The following is a 23,129-nucleotide window of genomic DNA, read 5'->3' as shown; positions in this document are numbered from 1 at the left end:
TATGGAGCCGTATTCTGGCCAGAATGAAAGCAACAACATCGGTATACTCTGATTTCTAAGGCCATGCTGGGTCAAACGCCACCTTATCGCTGTTCCTTTTTTGATGAGGTCAGAAAATAAATATCTGTTACAGTCTCACACGCACTTGCTTTCAACGGGCCCCAAAAACAAGAAAAGGTCATGGTAGAAATAGTTTTACACTCAGCCGTGGTCCTGGAATTCTCTCCAGAACAGGTTACAACTTGAGGATCTGGATCTTTTGGTGGAGTTAAAAAAAAAATTGGCCAATGCAAATATCACAGATCAGTGTAACTGTCATTAGGACAGTTGTTGTTAGTTATGACGGTTGTGTTTCTATATGTAACTGTTGTACTGTGTGTGTGTGTGTGTGTGCGTGTGTCGGTGTGTGTGTGTGTGTGTCTATAGTTTGTTCAGTGGTGTGTCTGTGTATTTAAGTTGTTTTGTCTGAAACTTTGTTCGCCCGTGCCGCTGTTGAAACAGGTCTCTCTTGAAAAAGAGACGTATAATCTGTATAAATAAAAGTTACATAAATAAACAGGTCACGTGTTAAATCATCTCCAGAGGGGCTTGCTGCGAGGAACGACACAAGTCAATGGCCGGTGACAGCAGTCCCTTTCAAGACGTTTCTGATGGCGTTAAGATTAACATGTCACATTGTACGTCTGTGGGGGGTGGAGCCTCACCGATCTGTCAGGCTCCACCGCGGAGGGGCTGATCTCCTCCACGTAGTTCGCAGGAAACCACAGCTGCTTCTTCCCCCCGCAGTCTCCCTTCCACCTGGAGGAGAGGAGCAGAGTTAGGGTCAGAACCAGGGGGCTACGTTCAGGGTAAAACATTAACACCCACGGGTACATTTTGGCATTGGCGGGTAAATCTGTCAATCCTACCAGCCACTTTGGAGGGCAGCCAACAAAGGTTTGCGTATAGGAGGCTTCCAGGTAAAGCCTACAGGAGGTTTGGTCTGTGCAGGGAGTGGCGGGTGAATTGTGTCATCCACCAGACACCCTAGCTGGTTAGACCAAAAAGTCCATCTCATGCCCTGGCTCCATTTCACTGCTGACCACTGTCCCCTCCCCCTCTGCCCTAGTTCACGCCCCCTTAGCTGATATGATAGGGCAGTCAACTTCCTGCGTATGACATCACTCACCAGCCTCCTTCCTGTTTGTCCACGTTTTGGATGATGGCGTTTTTACTGAAGGAGAGTTCATCATCCCTCTGGGCCTTGTACTCGTACATGGCCTTCACCGTGCACTGTGGGGGAGAGGACAGGGGGTTAGGACGGACGGACGGACACCTACACAAACTCCTCTGGGCTTATTACTCATACATGGCCTTCACTATGTGCTACAGAGAGCAGAGGGGCATCAGACACACAGAGAGACACATACAGAAACCCATACGCGCAAGCACGCATGCACGCACGCACACTCACTCATTGGCATTTTACGGTTAAACCGTTGACCGAGGTTTTAGAAAATAGCAACGTTTTTTAGAAGCAATCATAATCGCATGTCACGTGACCGCTTTTTCTCAGAAGGATACGCGATCACACCACTCGTCTGCTGTAATACGCTCTGCGCTTGGTATTCAGATGCAGTGTTTCCCATACATAGTAACATTTGTCCCAACATAGTCTCATTACAAACCAAAAGTATTTTTAGCACTGTTTTTATTTATTTATTTTAAGTACATTTTTCAGCACTGCTCGTGGAAGGTGTTCGAGCAGGTTCACATAAATGATAGGGCTTCATCATTTGAAATTAGCAGCTTGATCAAAGCCCTACAACAACGTGATTTTTAATCCCACGGTAAAACCGTAAATCGTGGTTTATTTGGGGACGATTTAACGGTCACACACACACACACACACACACACACACGTCTCACCTTGAACGTAGGCATCTGATTGGCTTCCACGTAGAACCCTGGGTTCCTCCCCTCATACAGGGACCCATAATCTGGCTCCTGATTGGACAACAAAACATCACATGACCACCAGATCAGAGAAACTCTCCTTCACACAGATGACACACCAGAGACATTCTCAGTCCTGGTGTGTGTGTGTGTGTGTGTGTGTGTGTGTGTGTGTGTGTGGCGTACTCACGGCGGTCCCGATCTTCTCCAGCGTCTCCTCGTTGATGGGGTAGCGGAGCTTCATCTTGCGGTACAGCGGGTGTTTCTCGTAGTAGCTGATCAGATCCACCAGGCTGTCGAACTCAGACGTGCCCAGAACCACCGTCTGGCCCTCCTGCTGCACACGACAGTGCTTGATCTTACCCTCCGCCCTGACACAAACACCAAGAAATAAGGTCATGAGTGTGTTTCTGTGTTTCTATGTGTGTATGGCTCTGTGTGACTGTGTGTGTGTGTGTGTCACACGCAACAATAACATCAAATCCATAGCAACTCAAAATAAAAACACACAGGAAAAAAACTAAAGACATCTACGATTTGCACAAGTCACAGGACATAAACACAGCTCATTCAGGTCTTCACTGAACCAACAGAAAGGTGTATTCTTAGTTTAGTTTAGTTTAGTTTTAGTTTATTTAGCACACAAGAGATTGTGCAAGGAGGGAACGAAGCCCAGAAGGCTTGTACATAGTTCCACTCTATTCCATTCCATTCTAATCTAATCTACTAACAGACCTGATACCCATCAGCACAGACCCAGATATCAGGTCTCCATGACCCACAAGTCGCTCAAACAGTCGAGGCCTGAACCCTCAAGTGGGTCTCTCGCAGACTGGTTTCAAAGACACCCACACCCACACCCTCCCACACCCACCTACCCACACACTCACAGAGGTGTCGTGGGTTGACAACTATGATCAAATGACCCACTTTCAATATCTAGCAAATGTAGCGAGAAAGGGAGCAGCGTGTGTGAGAGAAGTCTGAAGTTACGGTCACTGTTCTAGGTCACCACCACCACCGCCACATCAAAGAGAACCTGACCTGAGTGAACATCCTGCATACCTTATTCTCACTGCTGAGCCGGGGGGAAGGGGGGTAGACTCACCTGAAGGAAATGGCGAAGGAGCTAAGCTCCGCCCTCTTCCTGACCAGGAAGGCGCCGTCACGAGGAACCCTCATCAGCATGTTCTCTGCGTGGCTCCGTGTCAGGTTGGCGTGATACCACCTACACACACACACATGACAGTATGATCACACACTTCACTTAATCTCATCTGAGAAATCAGACACTGTGACAAATGGGGCCATGCTGGATGCCTTCTCATTTCCTCCTATACACACACAAGACATAATCCCCCATGTCTCTTCCTCCTCCAGAGACAGAGAGGGCGTGTTTCCGGGACGGGACGGGACGACACACACACACACACACAAACACACACACACACACACACACACACACACACACACACACACACACACAATTGGCAAAGGCGGCAAGGTTTTTAAATCCGGGCTGGAATAAAAGAAGAACTAAGACTGAAAAAAATGATAAATGTCCAAAGATGTCTAATGAATAATAATTCTATCCAGGGTTTGGTATCTGAGTGTCCTGGTGTCAGGTGACTCTGAGAGACTCACTCTTTGCTCTCGTGGGCGTTGGTCTGGGGCACCGGCTCCGTCAGCTTCATCTCAAACTCGTTGCAGCGCAGCGCCACCGTCTGGTAGTGGTTGATGAGGGCGAACAGCGTGTCGAACACCAGGTTGTCTGTCAGGTAGAACTTGGGGCTGCCCGCCTCCTGGCGAGAGTGGATACGACAGTGCTGCACCCGGCCTGACCGCCTGGGGGGGGGGGGGGGGGGCACGCCTGGTTAGAACCACTTTTAAAAACGAATGCTCAATCTCTTTTTCTTTTCTCTTTCAATCAAATCAGATCTCATTTTATTTTGTCACGTACGTCGCAAAACAGCCGTAATAGATATCGCAAAATGCCTTTGCCTTGCTCCTCCATCAGCAACAGTCAACAACAATCAACAATACATTATAATATAATATGGCATATCAGGGTCTGCTGCCTACCCCTGTCCTGTCTCTGGTGGGGGTGGGCCACAGTCAGCACATACATACATACAGATGAGAATACACGTTGTGTTTTTCTGGATGGACATTGATTTGTCCGGAGATGACCCTGACTCACAGTGCCTGTGCATTAGCAGAGGGAAAGAATGATCGCGTGTCCCTCCCTCGACATTGACCTCCGCTACCACACTGGATCAATGAGACAGCCATTGACGGGTCGATGGATTCATTCCACCTCCGTGGTTTTCCAATGGAGCAGATCCTCCATGGCCCAAGTAGAGCTGCCCATCCAACAGAATACACTAACTCACCACATCAGGATGACATCATCCTACAGAATACACTAACTCACGACATCAGGATGACATCATCCTACAGAATACACTAACCCACCACATCAGGATGACATCATCCTACAGAATACACTAACTCACCACATCAGGATGAACCAGGTTCTTTTGTAAAGTTGCAGTGTTTTGTTAACCAGGATGACAGAGGCTGGTCTAACTAAGGAGGGGATGGGGTGAGGTATAGGACGATGACAGAGGTAGAGGAGAGGAGAGGAGGGGATGGGGTGCGGTAGAGGAGAGGAGGATGACAGAGGGTAGTCTCATCGCAGCCCCGTCCCTCTGGAACGCCCCCCCCACATCAGACAGGCGAACACCCTCCCAACATTTAAACAGGCCCTCAAAATCCACCTCTTCAAGCTTGCCTTCACCAGTTAACCCTCTCCCCCTCCCCTTCCCATGTGTCCCCAGCACTACCTTAATTAGGCCCCTATACTTTCTTTTATTTATTTTGGGTTTCTTTTTTATTATTACTACTCGATCTTTTCAGTTTGTAAAGCGTCTTTGAGTGTCTAGAAAAACGCAATATAAGTCTAATGTATTATTATTATTATTATTATTCTACCTACCAGAATGATAAGGTGTAATCTCCCACGAAGGTCTCGCTCTCCCGGACCAGGAAGGACCCGTCCGGAGCGCCCGTCTCCAGGCAGTACTCCGACAGGAGGCGCTCGGCGATCTGCCGGCCGTCACGGCCCGCCCCCAGCTTCCCATGGAACCACTTCTCTGTCACGTGCTGGTCCATACCGTTAGACACCTGGGAGAGAGGGGGAGGGAAGGAGGGATGGGAGGGGGAGGGGGAGGGAGAAAGAAGGAGGTAGACAGGGATGGGAGAGAGAGAAGGTAGATGATGAAGGAGGGATGGGAGAGAGAGAGGGAGGAGGTAGACAGGGATGGAGGGATAAGAGAGAGAGGGGGGGGGGGGGGAGGGAGGAGGTGGACAGGGATGGGGGGAGAGAAAGAGAGGAGGTAGATGATTGAAGGAAGGATGGTAAGGGAGGGAGGGAGAGAGAGAGGAGGAAGACAGGGATGAGAGAGAGAGGCAGAGGAGGAGGTGGAGGGAGGGACAGAGGGAAGAGAGAGGAAGAGAAGAGGAGGTAGGCAGGGATGAGAGAGAGAGGGAGAGAGGAGAAGGTAGATGATGGAGGGATGGGAGAGAGAGAGGAGGAGGAAGAAGAAAGGGATGAGAGGACAAGAGGTAAAGGTGAGAAACAGAGTGACCATGTTTGCATTGATAGGTGGCTGTATTGATGCACCGTTTGAAAATAAATATAAGTCAAGCGGGCCGTGAAAGGTCACATGGTTCTCTGGATGACGGTCTGGCCTTCCTCACCTCCCGGTGCTCCTCCTCATCATCGTTGCCCTGGTTACTGGACGTCTCTTCTGAGTAGTAGATCTTAGTGCTGGTCAGGACAAAGAAGTGAGGGTACCACTCCTAGAGAGAGAAAGAGAGAGAGAGAGAGAGAGAGAGAGAGAGAGAGAGAGAGAGAGAGAGAGAGAGAGAGAGAGAGAGAGAGGATGCAAGAGCGCAAGAGAGAGAGAGAGAGAGAGAGAGAGAGAGAGAGAGAAAGTGTTAGGGCCGATCCCAATTCACCCCTACGGCTCCGTTTTGCGCGTTCACGTTTAGGGTAGGGGTGTCCCAACTCATTTTTCATCGAGGGCTAGGGTGAAGGGGTAGGGCTATCTGCGGCTCCGTTTGGAGATTTTCAGGAACCACGCTCGATACAGAGCCATACCACTACCTCCCAGCATGCATTGCGAATCATCTACAGAAAATGTATTTTGCTATCGGCAATGCGGAAGACACTCACAAATGTAATTTTCTTTGTTAATAAAGATTTGAAAAATTATGATAACCATCTTATTATCTTAGTTTAATGTCATTTCAATACATTATAGACCTTTTCTTTATAACAAGCATAACAAGAAAATCTGCTATGCTTAACATAGAAATACACCGTTCCAGCGTAGTCCAGCGCGCTTCAGCCAAGTTTAAGATCCGAGGGTTTCGGTGCTCAGCAGTACAGGACAATAATAACAAAACTATTACCTGGGCACTTCCATTAGACTACCCAAAGCAAGACACCAGAGCGCTCATATCTGCGCGTTTGTCACCCTGTTCCTCTGCAACAAACGCAGAGATTGTATGAGCATCCCAGTCCAATGCCAATCCCTTTGATGGCATATGTTGCCAGACATTTTACTAAAGTTCAGCTGCGAAGTTGTTGCACTGTTGTCCTATATCAGTGCAGACTGGCAGGGTAGGAGCACAGGTTGCATACAAGTTCGAGCACCGTTATTCTGTCATGGTCTGATAATGAAGCATTGTTCTTTTTTATTTGATGACTTGTTTGATCGATTGATCAAGTTTTACGCTAAGTTGTGAATGAATCACGAGCGTCAATGCTTTTCTATGATACTACTGATGACATATCAGGGTCTTGAAGGGTTGTCCCATTTCATAGGGGAAGATTTCAATCACTATGGCTTAGGGGTGTAACGGATCACGGATAATCCATGATCCGTACGGATCGCCCCCCACGGTTCGGCACGCATGTGTACCGCGGATCAATTGCAAAATGTAACCAAGTAATAATATTACTTAATATCCCTTGTAAATCACAATGTAGAGTTGCCATGAAAAGATAGACGCGACAGTTGCGTGCTTTGTTTTACTCTAAAGCGCAATGATAGGTTGATAATGGAAACAAATTTCCACAACAACAAGGCTGTAAATTCGCTCTGGAATCTGATCAGCATTCATGGAACGCCTCTTGTCCAATCAAATTACTTGGTCCCTTTATGACGTCGGACCCAGTGTGCTCTCCGGCGCTCTCAGAGCAAATTTACGAACGCAGCCCAAGTGTATTATGGCGAGTAGAGTAGTGCTGCTAATGTTGGCGACAGAGAAGAACTCGAAATGCCTCCCTCGTCATTTAAATCCCATGTATGGGAGCACTTTGGCTTCTCTGTCAATTATAACAATGACGGACAAAGTGTGGTCGATAAAAAAGTTACAGTGTTTAAGCGTTGTGCAACGAGAAAGTCGTACGAGCATGGCCACACATGCACGAATTTGCCGCGATATTCACCCTGGTGTGTTGACGGGAGGCACGAAAAAGGCAGCTTGACAACTTCTGATAATGTAGCCAATTTTTTCATACCATGTTTTAAGTAAGGTTTCACTTTATTATTTAGTTAAAAGTGGCATAAACATGTTTATTTGTCTGCTTTAAAGAGCCCAGTGATTCACTGCTGCAACCAGGTGCCTCCCCCCTCTCTCCTACTGCATCATTTAAGTTGAATGTGTGTTTCTGTTTAATATGTAGCCTAATGTTTGAGTGTAGAATATGTTATGTATGTATATATATATATATATATATATATATATATATATATATATACACACACACATATATATATACCAGTTTTGACATCTTGAATGTTGTTGGGTTTTACACAGTAAAAGTGGTGTTTTTACAGAATTCGAAAATTCCTCATCAACATTCAACAATACATTTTTATTTGTATTTTTATGTTTTGTGTTGATCCGAAAAATGATCCGATCCGTGACTCAAAAACCGTGACACGATCCGATCCGTGAGTTAGGTGATCCGTTACACCCCTACTATGGCTTGTGGCTCTGTTCGGAGGCCTTGGCTCCAAAGCGAGTGGCACTCCAAAACGAGCCGTAGGGGTAGAAAAGGGAATCGGGATCGGGCCTTAATATCACCCAATTCGAACTTGAGCGTGACCGTGGTGTGATTGACAGAGTTAAATGGTCTCCAGGACAACCAGAGAGGGTGGGGGGGGGGGGGGGGCAGGTCTTACGTGGTTGATGGGGTCCTCCAGGAACAGGATGCCATTCTTGATGGAGTTGCTGATGTCGTTCTCAGAGTACGGCGTGGAGGTCGACACTTCCTCATATGCACTGCCCTCTGCCAGCTTCTTATGCTGCAGGCAGGGATGAAGAAGAAGGGAGGAGAGAAGGAGGGAAAAGAATGACCGTGAGGAAGAGTGAAGTGTTCTGGTGTTCTGTTTTTTTAATTTCAAATCCCTTTACAGGGCGTGTCTTTGGAAGGAAGGAGGAGGAGCCTCGGGTGACCCCTGACCTTAATGAGGATCTTCCTCTTGAGCTGATTGGGCGAGGGCAGGCCGTCAGCTGACATGTCCACGGCCTTGGTGAGCAGCATGTCCCCGAACACCTTCTTGAAGTGGGTGGCCATGCTTCTCTGCTGCACGATGCTGCAGTGGTCCTCGATGGAGAGGATGACGGGATAGCTGTGGGAGGACCCAGGTGGGTTAGTGGAGGTCACAGTCATAGAAAATAGTATTGTACTTATTGTATCAATTATTATTATTATTATGTATCTTTTTTTCTTATTTGACACGCACACACGGAGACTCACTCAGACGTGACGAAGGCGTGTTCTTTGATGGTTGCCAGGACGTCACAGAACTTGATCTTTGTGGTGAGGGTGTGTCCATGATAGATGACAGGCATTCCCTCAGGCCCATCCCAGCAATCCACTACAGATGACACACAGACACGCGTAATGAGACGGCATAGCGATGCCTGCATAGTTGTCACCTGAGTGTGCAGTGGTGAACAAAGGCTTTCTATGCAACAGTAAACACAGTCCTGTTAGTCAACAAATCTCTACTGGGAGGAAGGGACACACACACACACGCAGAGACACCTACTCTAAAAAATAAAATAAAAACACAGGTATAGGCATGGGTCAGGGAATTCCCCCAAATAATTCTTCCAAAACCTCTTCCTTCCTAGATACATGGTGCAGATTACATGCCGCACGCACGCACGGACAGGACTCATTAGTCACGGACAGGACTCATTAGTCACAAGACTCATTTCAGGACATAGGTAGATGAGGAGCAAGCTCTTATCTGGGTCCAGAAACCTTAATAAATATATTATATTAACCATTAATATAGAAACATGATGTCAAACATCTCCCTAAGTCTATTTGAAAACAAAGTTACGTGACGATAGCCATCCTAGAGTAACCTGTCTGACCAGTGCTCACAGTGTTTTACAGGGGATAAGAATAGATGGATGGACAGAGGGGGATGTGTGTGTGTGTGTGTGTGTGTATGTTTATATGAACTCACACTCAATGCAGCGGCAGCCCATCCTTAGACAGCGGGAGTACGCCTCCAGGGACGACTCACTGGAGAACTGGTCTCCTGTCAGGTAACTAGAAATAAACACACACACGTCAGAGCCCCAGACACACACACACACACACAGAGACATACACACACACACACACAGAGACACACAGACACACAGACACGCATGGCCTGCATCTCAACAGCCAGGCAGCCTACAGGCACACTTTCTGTATGGAACTTCTGTACTCATAATGTCATGGGCAAAAAAACGACAGTGGGACACACGAGCGCGCACGCACGCACGCACGCACGCACGCACACACACACACACAAGAATCAAAAGGGCTCCTTCTTTGTGTTGGCTAGTGTAAACATTCATTTCTCATTCAGCCAGTCAATTCAAATATAATCAAAGCGATATGGAGGTTTTGGTTCCAGGGTGCCAGTGAGTATTGTTTCACACCGAGCACAGAGGGTCAGCAGCCTCACCCCTCCTCTCATAGCTTTCAATGGGAGGAAAACACTATTTTCCTGCATTGTAGAAGCCAAGCTCTCATTGTTAAATAATATCACTTTCATCTGACAGGCCTATATAGTAATCATTGGGGGGCGGGGGGCAATATCTGGGAAAAATGTAAGATTCTTCCGATCTCTCCGAAGTCCAACATCAATAATGATTAAAAATGTGAAAAGCTGTATAAAAACAAAGCAAGTCTGTTTCAACAAAGTACTGTCCTCCACCCAGTCTGTCCTATCCAACCTATCCCTCTATCCACCCATCCCTCTATCCACCCATCCCTCTATCCACCCATCCCTCTATCCACCCATCCCTCTATCCACCCATCCCTCTAGCCACCCATCCCTCTATCCACCCATCCCTCTATCCACCCATCCCTCTAGCCACCCATCCCTCTATCCACCCATCCCTCTAGCCACCCATCCCTCTATCCACCCATCCCTCTATCCACCCATCCCTCTAGCCACCCATCCCTCTATCCACCCATCCCTCTATCCACCCATCCCTCTATCCACCCATCCCTCTAGCCACCGATCCCTCTATCCACCCATCCCTCTATCCACCCATCCCTCTATCCACCCATCCCTCTATCCACCCATCCCTCTATCCACCCATCCCTCTATCCACCCATCCCTCTATCCACCCATCCCTCTAGCCACCCATCCCTCTAGCCACCCATCCCTCTAGCCACCCATCCCTCTAGCCACCCATCCCTCTATCCACCCATCCCTCTAGCCACCCATCCCTCTAGCCACCCATCCCTCTAGCCACCCATCCCTCTATCCACCCATCCCTCTAGCCACCCATCCCTCTATCCACCCATCCCTCTAGCCACCCATCCCTCTAGCCACCGATCCCTCTATCCACCCATCCCTCTATCCACCCATCCCTCTAGCCACCCATCCCTCTAGCCACCCATCCCTCTATCCACCCATCCCTCTAGCCACCCATCCCTCTATCCACCCATCCCTCTATCCACGCATCCCTCTAGCCACGCATCCTTACGTGTTGTGTGAGGAGGAGATCCAGTAGTGGGAGAGGGGGTTGTTCATGTCCTCAGGACCCACCTGGTCCAGCGTAGAGTCCCAGATGGTGTTCTCTTTAGAGAACAGGTACGTCAAGAACTAGAGAGGTAGAGAGGAGGAGGGGGGGGGGGGGGGGGGGGGGATGACCAACTGCTTTAGAAAAAGCATTATTAGCTAATAATAATAATAATAAGCATTAACTAGCTAGTACTCAACGTCCACCTCGAATAGGTCATACAGTCTTAGGATGACGAATATTATAACTGATACGTTACAGAAATAACAACTGAATTATCAGTCCATAAAAGGGACTTATTGGAGAGACGGATCGGGTCGTTCTCTGTTCTTCGAACGGCGGGTACTCTGTGTGACTGCTCTAGGGAGCATAGCAGCGGTCCTTTCATCAGTACGACCAGGGGCTCAGGAGAGGGAGCAGAGTGCTCAGGCGGCCTGTACGCCTCAGCCCCTTCCTCTGTGGCAGACACGTCCAGCGTCACTGTGGTGTAGGGGGCCGCAAAAAAAGAGCTCCTTCCCTTCCACAGAACTCGGTCTCTCTCTGCTGCCAATCAGGTTGTTGTTTTCTTTTAGGATGTGGTCATGAGTCATGACCCAGAATGGAGGTCTGAAAGCATCTTCTCCCCACGCAGACAGAGCAGGGGCAACTCAGTCGAACAGCAAATGGAAAGAGAACTATTAAAAACATGAATACCGGGGGCGTAATACTAATGTGCGTATACCGCATCACTGGAAGAGTCCGGGTTCGATTCCGACCGCCGACATATCTTGCCAGTCATCCCTCCTCCTCTCTCTCTCACTCATCCTTCCAGTCAATCGCGATAAAGCAGGAATGCGTTAATGCGTGACAGGTCGGGCTCGTGTCATTCGAGGTCATGTCGGCCATTTTGGTTGTTTGAAAAAGCCCTCGGGGTTGGTGTGTGGATACGTCAACCCATAGCCCACCAGATCATGTTTCTCCAAACCCATTTTATATGAACAATAATCACTCATCTTGTATTGCCTATGAGAGGATGAGATGTATATATATGTATATGTATATGTTTATATATATAAATAAGAGAAAGAGATCTACCTCGTCTTGGTGGAAGAAGGGCTGTTCGACCTCCCTCAGCGGGTCCTTCAGGTAGCCAAACATGAACTCCTGTACCTTGTTGTGGTCTGTGGCGCCTAGCTCCTACACACACACACACACGAGAGAGAGAGAGAGAGAGAGAGAGAGAGAGAGAGAGAGAGAGAGAGAGAGAGAGAGAGAGAGAGAGAGAGAGAGAGAGAGAGAGAGAGAGAGAGAGACACACACAGGGAGACATTAGAGGCATTGGGATTAGTTGGTGTTGGCTGAGATGATGTTCCATATCTGTGAGGGCTGCCAGAGCAACGAGCAGACAGGTCAGAGCGTCCGCCTCACCTTCTGGGACTCCAGGAGAAAGCTCTTGAAGTCTTCTAGTGAGATCTTCTGCTCCGGTCTCTCAATGAACCTGACGGGAGAGGGACAGGTGCGTTTCATGATGCACATCGAAAAAACAAAGTGTAGCTCTGTCTGTCTGTGTGTGTGTGTGTGTGTGTGTGTGTGTGTGTGTGTGTGTGTGTGTGTGTGTTTATGCGTGTGCGTGCATTCACCTACCTCTGTAGGAATGGAATCTCCATCTGAAAAGAGATAAAGAAATAAATCATAAACATTGTTATTTCCCCTTTCCTGGATTCGTACAGGCAGCTGACTAAACACTCATAGGTTCCCAGAAGGTTGGCACTCCGGTACTTAGTCACCCTCACAGGGCTACACCGAGGTCAATGAGGTCATCTACTCTGTCCAACGCCTGTCTGCCTCCCGGTCTGTCTGTCTGTCTTCAGACCCTAATGCTATCCTCCAGAGGGGCTTGGTGGGTTTTAACTGCTCTGTATTGATCTGGCAGCCATTTGAGAACCGAGAACCAGGAAAGAGAGAGAGAGAGAGAGAGAGAGAGAGGAGGAGGAGGGGGGGTGTCTGTCTGTGTGTGTGTGTGTGTGTGTGTGTGTGTGTGTGTGTGTGTCTGTGTGTGTGTGTGTGTGTGTGTGTGTGTGTTTGTGTGTGTCTGTCTGTGTGTCTGTCTGTGTGTGTGTAAGAGTACCACCTCCTACATGGGTTGGAGGAAGACAACTGAACGTACACATTTCTGAGCGTCGAACATCAGGTTGCGGTAGAGCTGGGCGAACTGGCCGAAGGTGACGTCTCCGTTCCTCATCTCAGAATCCTTGGAGGGAGGGAGAGAAATGACATTACGATCAGCACCTTTGTTAGCCAATCATATCTGTTGTATCTGTATAGTGAAGAGATGGGAGGGAGGGGGAGTTAATGGAGAATCTGATGCGGGGTGAGGACGTTACCGGAAGTTTCTCTCGGAGGAACCTCATGTTGGGGACCCTGTAGTTGACCTGGCTCAGCATGCTCTTCAGATCCTTACAGGATATCCTACAATACAGACACACACACAGACACACGCACACTATATCAAACTCACAGAGAGAGAACACAGGCGAACAAACACACTGGGCGCGCGCGCGCACACACACACACACACACACACACACACACCATCACTCTGTCCAACCAGCTCTTCATCACTCTGTCCCCTCTCCTTCTCCTCTGACTCCTCTCCATAGCGACAGCGACTAGAACCATTGTTAATGTTGTTGCAGGCCAGGCTAAGTTGGTTACACTCTTACAATAAAGGCTTGTTGACACTCAACCCTCTCCTTGTGTCAAGGGGTAACAGACAATTCTCTCTCCCTCTCTCTCTCTCTCTTTCTCCCATCCTCTCCAGTCTGTTTCCTGCAACAGGAAGTGGTGCTGGTCTGTGAGCTGAGAGGTTAGTTCCTTCGCTACACCCCACCATCACATTTCAGGCAGAGAGTGTTACAGCGAATCAGTCACGTATCTAACCGCATTATCAGATCTTTCTCAACTGATAGAAAACAATCCGACGTTTGATCATTGTCCATGTTGCACTGATTTACAACACTGCCCTTCTTCAGCAATCTTCAGGATTGTTTCAATTTTGATCTTAATTTAATTTAATTTTTTTAAAGAAACTTTTACCCCTACAGTTCATATCCAGCAGCACTGAATGACAGGACTCACTTGTCTTCTCTGTTGCGATCGACGGCATAGAACTGCTTTCGTAACCACCTGGGTGCAGAAGAAGAGAGAAGGTCGCCATTCAAAACCAGAGTCATGGTAAAGACAGAACACTACAAGCAAAGGGATTGTCATTTGACCTACACCGTGTGAGTGAGTGGGTAGAGTACCTCTCTATCTGCAGCGGTGTCGGGGACTTCAGTGTGTCAGTCAGCAGAGAGTTCAGCCCCTTCACCCACATGGCCATCTCCTCATCAGACGTCGCTGGGGGGGGGGAGACAAGCAATAGGATCAGGGGTCACAAACGCTCCGCAAAGGATCACTGTCTGGTTGTGTGTGTGCATGCATGTGTGTGTGTGTACATACGTACGTACGTGTGTACTGTATGTATGTGTGCGTGTTTACCTGCGAGGCTGAGTGCTTTCAGGCGGAACTCGGTGCCGTGCAGGATGACAAAGCAGTGCGCCTGGTCTAGCCGGGCGGCCGAGTCCTCCACGTAGCGCTCAAAGTCACGTGACTTCTGCCCCGTACGGATCTCCTTGATCTCTCTGATGTCGACTAGGGAGACGGAGACACAGGAGTCAGACAGGAGTCATTCCCTCGAACACTCCTCTGTCCAAGATAGATTGTTAAACACTACTCTGAACTCCCACAGTAGTCTGGCCACACCCACACCCACACAGTGACTAGAGAAAAGCCTACTACAAAACATCACACACTAGGCTGTGTGGCCTAGGCTACTGTCCAGTAGCTTAAGAGCCATTGCGTCAAACATCCAACCTCAGGGCTACCCAGAACCCCCAGGAAGGTGTCAGGTGTGGTACTGCTGCTCTGGGAGATGATAGAGAGGTGTCAGGTGGGGGTATTGCTGCTCTGGGTGATGATAGAGAGGCGTCTGTCAGGCTGACACTGAGGAGTCAACAGAACGGTTCTGTCTGACCCAGGGTGTGTGGGACTGTAAGGGCTGACCCCGACACAGAGTGCCATTAACAGATTACTCCACACCCTCAGAGAGAGAGAGTGAGAGTGAGAGTGAGTGTGTGTGTGTGTGTGTGTTGTGTGATTACATGATCCCGCTGCTCTCATTCATCCACTTGCAGATGCTGGTGTGGAGCTAATGAAAAGAGATGTGATCTGAATAGCACAATTATACTGCAGGACTGGTTGTGACAGTGTAAGTGGAACTAATTACATGCCAACAAAGAAATCCCATACAGTGCAGTATGACCTTCAAGGACACTAGATCAGTGCAGGTAGATATTAAATTAAGCTGAAATCTCCAGCCCAGGCCACTAAGAGTGGTACAGTATAGGGAAGCTGAAGGCTGAACTGTAAGGACAGGCCAATTCCCATCCATATTGTTTGACAGTCAGTGTTCTCAGGCCCAGGGCCCACGCACGCGCACACACACACACACCTCTGCTCCTGCTACTCTTCCTGCCCTAAACCACACATCCTGTGCTATTTTGCCGCCTACACCACATCTGTGTGTGAGTATGAGTGTATGTGTGTAGGGACTAGGGGTGCAACGGTTCTCGGTTTTTTTACGGACGGTACGGTTTGCGTTCCACGGCTCAATTCACTAGTGAACCGTGACGGTTTTCGGTTTTCGTTTTTTTTTTTTTTTTTTACCTTTATTTTACCAGGAAGTCACATTGAGATTAAAACCTCTTTTACAAGAGAGACCTGGCCAAGACAGGGTCAAAATAGTAGCTTAAAAAAACTGTTCAGATAACAAGACAGGACATAAGACAGTGGCAACAATACAATAGACAAACAATGGTAGGGGTATTTACAAGGTGATTAAAACATTGAGAAGTCTAACCAAAGCAGGTACAGCGAGCGGTGACCACATCCTTTAATCTACGCTTGAAGATACTTATGGAAATAAGGGCCTCTAATTTAAAAGTAGTCTGTAGGTCATTCCAAGACCAAGGGCCATAATAAGACAAGCTTGCCCTTCCAACATTGTTCATGATAAGTGGCACCTTGTATTGTAGCCATCTACGAGACCTGAGACCCGAGCCACTCGGTATAGGGATGAACTTCAGGCCCAGATAATTCGGTAAGAAGCCAGAGATGATTTTAAACACAAGAGTGTACCAGTGTTGGAGCCTTCTGACAGAAAGAGATGGCCATCCAACCAGACTATACAGTGTACAGTGATGGGTCCTGAAGGCACTATTGGTGATGTATCTTAGAACCGAATGATACAGGGGGTCTAGCTTGGATAAAGTGGACAGAGAAGCAAACCTATATACTGTATCACCATAATCCAATTGTGAAAGGAAAAGGGCGGAGACAAGACGTTTTCTGGAAGCCAAGGAAAAGCAAGATTAAAATCTATACAGGAAGCCCACTGTACGCTTAAGCTTTATGGCGAGAAGATCAATTTGGCCGCGTTCGTAAATTAGCTCTGAGAGCGCCGGAGCGTCCACGTGAATGCCTCGAACGCGGCCTTTGGTCAGAGGTCGAGTTGGTCTGGAACGTTTGTTTCTGAACCGAACCGTACCGAAAACCGTGACCCAAAATACCGAACCGTACCGAACCGTGGGCCAACTGAACCGTTGCACCCCTAGTAGGGACGTATATATCCAATGCTGCTTGAAAGTATGTGAAACCCCTTGTGCAATTATAGATTATTTCTGTTTTTACCATTAGCCTACATCTTTAAGTAAGAACCAGTCTGACATTAACAGGTTTATATTTACCAATTCCATATGTTGGTTTAGAGGAAATCATGACTGGTAGAAAAACTTAATTATGAAATGAGTGCAGGTGCAAAAATAAGTGAACCCCAAGTTGCATTGGTGAAATCAAGTAAGTAGAATCAGGTGGGTAAATAATTGGGTACCAAATGAACCAATCTAATGAGAGGAAAGAGTTTGGGGAGGATAAATAGAGGCAAGAAATCTGGTCAGTTGTGTGTTACCTTTACAGGTGAATCCAAAACACACCATGCCGAGAGGAAAGGAGATCTCAGACGACATCAGGAAGAGTGTAGTGTTTTTATAGCCTTCAGTAGGGATGTCCCGATCCGATATTGATATCGCATATCGCCGCGATATTGGTCCTGAATGCTGGATCGCAGATCGCACCAGAAAAAAAATAGGCAGCGATCTGGGGCTCGCGATCCGGCGTGTCACTCACGTGATGACAACAGTAGCAGTCAGTGGTCACGAGCATGAGAGTTGGCTAGTAGCTACCTGTGTGTAATGAGTCTCACAATGTCATGATGCTAGCTGGTGAAATCATAAACCATTTGTTTACGTAATTTTTCGGTTGTTTACATAGTCTGAAACTACAGATGGTAAGCTTTCAAATGATGCGTCATACATTGAAATCGGAAAAAAATTCAAGACGACACAAGTATTTGAATGTTTGTTTGTATCAATGTTTTGCTCAAGAATGGTGACTGCTAAAAACGCAAGTGGCTAACGTTTCGTTCTAAAACGAAAGTATGTTTACAAGCCAGGTATCACTTACCGGTAGCCTCTGGCAACAGTGAATCCAACCCACAGATTATAAGTATTTAGTGATCGTTAAACTGTTGTATATTATATCGAGTGGTACTTAAAACAAGTTGCCTGTTATGAAAAAAACGAAAAGCAGATATTGTTGACACCCCTTTGATTCTGGGACTGATTTCTGGTCTCACCAGCAGCGTCACTAGGCTACACTTTTAAAAAGGGTGCTATAATTGATTTGCCATTTGTAAGAGAAGATAAATAGAATAAAAACATGAAGGCACTAAAACTAGAAATCAGACAGTAACTCTTTTTTTTTCCATGCTGAATGCTGCAGTTTAAATTGTTTTAACTTTAAACCAGTTGGTCACTGAGTACTGCAGAGTACTGTTTTGTTGCTTGAATAAAGGCTGCCAGTCTTTAATAGCCAACTGTTGTTGTGGACTAAATACTGGGGAAGTATTTGTTATTATTCAGGAGTAAAACAATAAATACAAATATCGGATTGATATCGGTATCGCAGATACCTGAAGCCCAGGTATCGGTATCGGTAGTGAAAAAATGGGATCGGGACATCCCTAGCCTTCAGTCTGGAAGGCTATAAAAACATCTCAAGATTTGAGCTGCATCAGTCCACTGTGAAGCAGATCATTTTACAAATGGAGAGCATTTAACATGAGAGCAACTCTGTCTAGAAGTGGACGCCCTTCCAAAATATCCCAGAGAGCCACAAGAAAAATAATAGGCTAAATCAGGTGAAAGTCAACCCAAACATAACTTCTAGAGATGTGCAGACCTCCCTTGATGAATCTCAGGTAACTGTGCATGCTTCAACAACAAGAAGTACACTAAATCGAAATGGCATTCATGGGAGGCTTTCTAGGGCTAAACCTCTGCCGTCAAAAAAGAAACAAACTGCCCGTCTTAACTTTGCCAGAGACCACCTGGACAAGCCTGAAGGTTTCTGGAAGTCTGTTCTCTGGACAGATGAGCCCAATATTGACCTTTTTGGTCACAATCAAAACCAAAAATTTTGGCGAAAACCCAACACTGGCTACTACCAAAAAAAACATATCCCAACAGTCAAGCATGGTGGTGGGAATGTCAAGATCTGGGGCTGCTTTTCCTCCTCTGGACTTGGATGACTCCACATCATTAAGGGAACCATGAATTCTGTATACCAGGAGAGTCTTCAACAGAACGTCAAGCCATCAGTCAAGGAGCTGGGCTGAAAACAACCCAAAGGATTCAAGCAAATCTACCAACGGATGGCTCAGGAAAAAAACTGTATTATTTTATGTACTTTGTATTTTATAGGTTATGTACTTTATTGTCTTTATTATGAATTGTGGTTTAGATAGATTTTATAAGTTCATTTTCATATTTTATACAAAAATAATGACCATCCCTGTAGGGTTCACAAACTTTCAAGCAGCACTGTATGCATCTTGAGAGTGTCTTTTTTTCACACCTATAACCTCTCCCTCTCCAAGAATCTTTCAGACCGACACAAACACCTTTCTATCCTCCCCCTATCATAGGTACTACGCCCCAGCCAAGGAAGCTGACTTCTGCAGTGACTGGATCTGACAGACTAATATTTGAGGGAATATTTAAGTTAGTCCAAATATTTGCAGGCTTCTGCTGGAGGTGCAGGAAACAAGAGATAAGTCAGCGGTGTCACCTTCCAGAGAGATGAGAGAAAAGGCTTCCTGCTACGCAAGCCAGCACTTCAACCTGCCCTTTTCTCCTTGCAGTTGGCTTACCAATTAAAAATGAAGAATATCCCTTTAAGTTCTTCTCTACCAACTGTACGCATAATGAACCATGATTTACTAAATCATGCCAACATGGGCATGTGTATGCAATGTAGGCCATGGTGCTGGACCACGGGACCAGACTAATGTATAGGGGTTTAGGGATTATGTTTACAACGCACGTTTGAGTGTGAAGCCTTTGGGTAACACAACAACCCTCAACGTCATGAGACCCGTTTACTCCACGTATCGAAAAATCGATTAATCATAAACTGACTGACAGTTTCCACAGAGACGTGCAGGTGGCATCAAACATAAGATGTGCTTATTATGTCAGAGTGTAATCTGAATATCACACCTGCAGGGTTGACAACATCGCCTCCAACTCCAACTTTCTGCTCTCGGTCTAGGCAGTTGTCGTTGTGCAGACATTTCATGCTGCGGCACAAATTACTTGAAAGTTTCAAACCCAACCTCAACCCGTCTGCAGAGCTTCACCATCCCTCTACAGCGCTTCACCTCAACCAAAAAAACAACCTGTAGACCGTCACACCACAAGTAGTCCTGAGGAGCAGCACATGTCTTCATGCATGTTTGGTTTCAGTGATACCACTGCATCATATTCTGCCTCCTGTGTATTTCATATAAAATCACATTACATGACAATTCACAACCATTTCTGTTAAGGTCTGTGTGAGTGAGTGCTCTGCACCTCAGCTTTAACATCGCACTGCATGTTGTTAGACTTGCTGGTTTAGTTCGTTTTTTAGCTAAGAATGAAAGCAGTGTGTGAGCAGAATGTAGGCTGAGGCACAAAATGTGACATAAGAATGCGGACACCAGCTAAGGTGAGAGCTGAAGTGCCTTCAGGCAGTGACAATGTAAACATATGTTTGTTGTACCTGTGGAACCACATGACACAGGTGTACGCGATGACATTTTGGCAGAATCAATAGTATGCGTGCCAAAATGAGAAAACATTAAAAGGCCTCAAAACAAACAAAAGGAGTTCATTTATAAGAAGTAAGGTGCTGTGACCTGTGCTTTGACAACTGTCAAAAAGGTTAAACGGTGGTTCTCGTACTCACAAAATTGGGAAAGACGTTCAAAAGAATGAACACTCTTTTGGGAGACAAAAACACTTTTCTATTCTATATAGGCTATCGATTAGATGTGCTGGACGCCTGCACAAAATACAAGACGTAGCAATAAGATGATGGATAACACAAGACACAGACCTAGTAGTAGTTGTTTACATTTTTAACATTTACCAGACACTTTTATCTAATGCGACTTACAGTTAGAGATTACAGGGACAGTCTCCCTGGAGTAACTCAGGGCTAACTCAAGGGCACACTAGTGGGTGTTCCCAGGTAGGATTTGAACCTCATGACCTTTTGATCACCAGTCCAACTCACTATCTCCTAAGCCACCACTACCCCTGCAGTGAAGGACCAGTCAGATGACTCTGTATGTTGGGTGTGTACTGGAGTACGCTGTAATTACCGTTAACAACATTGCATTGATACGTAATCGGCCTTCACCACATAGTAAGAGCTTTGTAATTCTATCATAGAGACGGCCTTTCCAAAGATCAGATTTAGTGTCTGTCCATCAGTAACAAAATCAACACAACGTCACTCATTTACATACAGGAGGCCATTGGACTGAGGTTTATTGCAATACGCCTAATGCTGCCTCTGTGTGGTCAGACCGGTCCAATCCTCTCTGCCCCCGTCATCAATAGGTCTGGATGAGGATATGGAGCTCCGTTCCCAAATGGTCCTACATTTCCAGTAAAATGAGCCGACGGGCTATTTCTGTACATTAGCAGGCATGCGCTGATATCGCCTCACTTTAGGAGTAGGCCTATCAGGTGACATCTATAAGCCCTCGTATCCTACTCTGTCTATTCCCATCCTCACAGTAGAGAAGTCTGTCTGTCCTACAAGAGAGAAGAAAAATATAATTTAAACCTATTTTTTCTTTTTTTTTCACTCCCCCTTTCTGCTGCATCCGGAGCAGAGTGCAGCTGTGCACTAGGCATCCTGCTACACAGGAGAGTGGAGGAGAGAGGGGCGCACAAACAAGGCTCACTTGACGTAAATGAGGCGCTGAAAAGGCCCTGACGTGAATCGGACACTATGTTCTGTGTGTGTTGGTACAACTGTTGTGACAGTAGCGTCTGAGCAGTAGTAGATTGTGTCTGTGTGCATTACTGCAGGGTGTCTAGCCTGCCTGCCTGTCTCCATGCATGTCTGTCTCCCTGCCTGCCTGTCTGCATGTCTGTCTCCCTGCCTGCCTTTACTCCTGCCCGACATTGTTGTTCTGCCATTATCTGAACAAGGTTCATTCCCACAATAGTTTGAAAACAATAACACACACACCCACACACCCACACACCCACCCACACACACAATCATTAGATAGATATTCTTTTGTAGACATGTTTCTATTTATGGGGTTAACAGACCAGTTTGCCATCTTATCCAGAAGCAGTTTTATGTGGAATAGTGACGTCCACGTGTGTGTGTGTGTGTGTGTGTAAACGTTTCCTTTAAAGTCCATTTACCCATTTAGGAATGCCTGTGTGTGTGTGTGTGTGTGTGTGTGTGTGTGTGTGTGTGTGTGTGTGTGTGTGTGTGTGTGTGTGTGTGTGTGTGTGTGTGTGTGTGTGGTGAATGCAACAATGCATCAAGATCCAGCAAGCCCTCATAACTTTGCCAGGTGCGATGGATAAAGCAACGAGTTTCATATTTTGCGCTTCAAATGAACGAAAGCCATACTCACTCTCCCCCTCGATTTTATCCGTGCCCCGAGTCCAGATAATTGTCCTGGTCTCCAGCTTGACTTGAAATGTCCTTCTCTCCGGTCGCTGGGACTTTTTGGAGTAAAACAGCGTCAACACGGTCCCCAGCTCCAGATCCCGGTACAGATTGTTCATCTCGGTGTCGTTCTCCATCCAAGGGACAACGGGTCCGTTGGAGAAAAAGCCCGAGGTTCCAGCCATGTTCACTTCCCTCGTTTGTTGTCCTTTTCCTCTGAGAACAGCCGGCACAGCCCAGGCTAGACAGGGACAGGCCTACCTAGGAGAAGGGGGAGACACACACAGAGTTGAGCGTTACGAATGATGATCTATCATGCATCAGGCCTGCATCATGATGACCACCATCACGTCGGGATACGGCTGGTCAGATCACCGGTTACGCCTACAGATGCGGTGATCGTTGTCATCAGAACCCCTGGCCATGTCACCAGGATAAACTAGACATTTCCATGTTTTGCTATTCCGTTTACGTGTTTCCCTTGAAATGTAACACTTACAAAAATGTCGCTACTTACTTCACTTGATACACTTTAGTTAGATCACTAGGTAGCTACCATAGTGCAATTTCAGTACAGACTCAGTGAGTACAGACGGCTGTTGCTAAATGTGATATTGAATTGTGTGTGTTTGTGTTGGGGGGGGATAGCCTATCCTCTGCCATGCTGCTCGTATCGTTTTGCAATAATACAGGTGCTCTGCGTACTTAAATGACAGATGGATAATAATACTAATACATTATAACGGGATATAATAAGCCGCTTGCTACTTTCTCTCACAGAGATAATAGATGAAAAAAAGCCCCACAGGTTGTAACAAGTACAAGTGCAATCCCGCTGCACATAAACAGATTAGACCGATTAAAAAAAAAAAAAAAAAAAAACTCTGGAGCTAGTCTTGTCTGCTTCA

At 46.7% G+C, this 23,129-nt stretch overlaps 1 protein-coding gene across 1 annotated transcript in view; it reads right to left on the bottom strand.

Annotated features, from left to right (window-relative positions):
• The window catches only part of plcg1 (phospholipase C, gamma 1), a 29,457-nt gene extending 7,024 nt beyond the window's left edge, over nucleotides 1-22,433 (bottom strand). The window contains exons 1-22 of the mRNA XM_080535104.1: nucleotides 22,187-22,433; nucleotides 14,578-14,730; nucleotides 14,343-14,436; nucleotides 14,176-14,223; nucleotides 13,422-13,506; nucleotides 13,205-13,288; nucleotides 12,682-12,704; nucleotides 12,466-12,535; nucleotides 12,133-12,234; nucleotides 11,023-11,141; nucleotides 9,498-9,583; nucleotides 8,774-8,894; nucleotides 8,477-8,645; nucleotides 8,196-8,318; nucleotides 5,698-5,799; nucleotides 4,934-5,121; nucleotides 3,580-3,780; nucleotides 3,044-3,163; nucleotides 2,126-2,306; nucleotides 1,909-1,986; nucleotides 1,169-1,272; nucleotides 705-798 (exon numbers count right to left, since the gene is read on the bottom strand). Coding sequence (XP_080391230.1) covers nucleotides 705-798; nucleotides 1,169-1,272; nucleotides 1,909-1,986; nucleotides 2,126-2,306; nucleotides 3,044-3,163; nucleotides 3,580-3,780; nucleotides 4,934-5,121; nucleotides 5,698-5,799; nucleotides 8,196-8,318; nucleotides 8,477-8,645; nucleotides 8,774-8,894; nucleotides 9,498-9,583; nucleotides 11,023-11,141; nucleotides 12,133-12,234; nucleotides 12,466-12,535; nucleotides 12,682-12,704; nucleotides 13,205-13,288; nucleotides 13,422-13,506; nucleotides 14,176-14,223; nucleotides 14,343-14,436; nucleotides 14,578-14,730; nucleotides 22,187-22,406 — 2,565 coding nt within the window. The 5' untranslated portion in view covers nucleotides 22,407-22,433. The remainder of the gene's footprint in view (nucleotides 1-704; nucleotides 799-1,168; nucleotides 1,273-1,908; nucleotides 1,987-2,125; nucleotides 2,307-3,043; nucleotides 3,164-3,579; nucleotides 3,781-4,933; nucleotides 5,122-5,697; nucleotides 5,800-8,195; nucleotides 8,319-8,476; nucleotides 8,646-8,773; nucleotides 8,895-9,497; nucleotides 9,584-11,022; nucleotides 11,142-12,132; nucleotides 12,235-12,465; nucleotides 12,536-12,681; nucleotides 12,705-13,204; nucleotides 13,289-13,421; nucleotides 13,507-14,175; nucleotides 14,224-14,342; nucleotides 14,437-14,577; nucleotides 14,731-22,186) is intronic.
• Nucleotides 22,434-23,129: the final 696 nt, after the last annotated feature.

Source organism: Nansenia antarctica (genome assembly GCF_963989245.1).
Source record: "Nansenia antarctica genome assembly, chromosome: 6".
In the NCBI taxonomy this organism is placed as follows: Eukaryota; Metazoa; Chordata; class Actinopteri; order Argentiniformes; family Microstomatidae; genus Nansenia; species Nansenia antarctica.
This window is presented reverse-complemented; position numbering and strand designations above follow the sequence as displayed.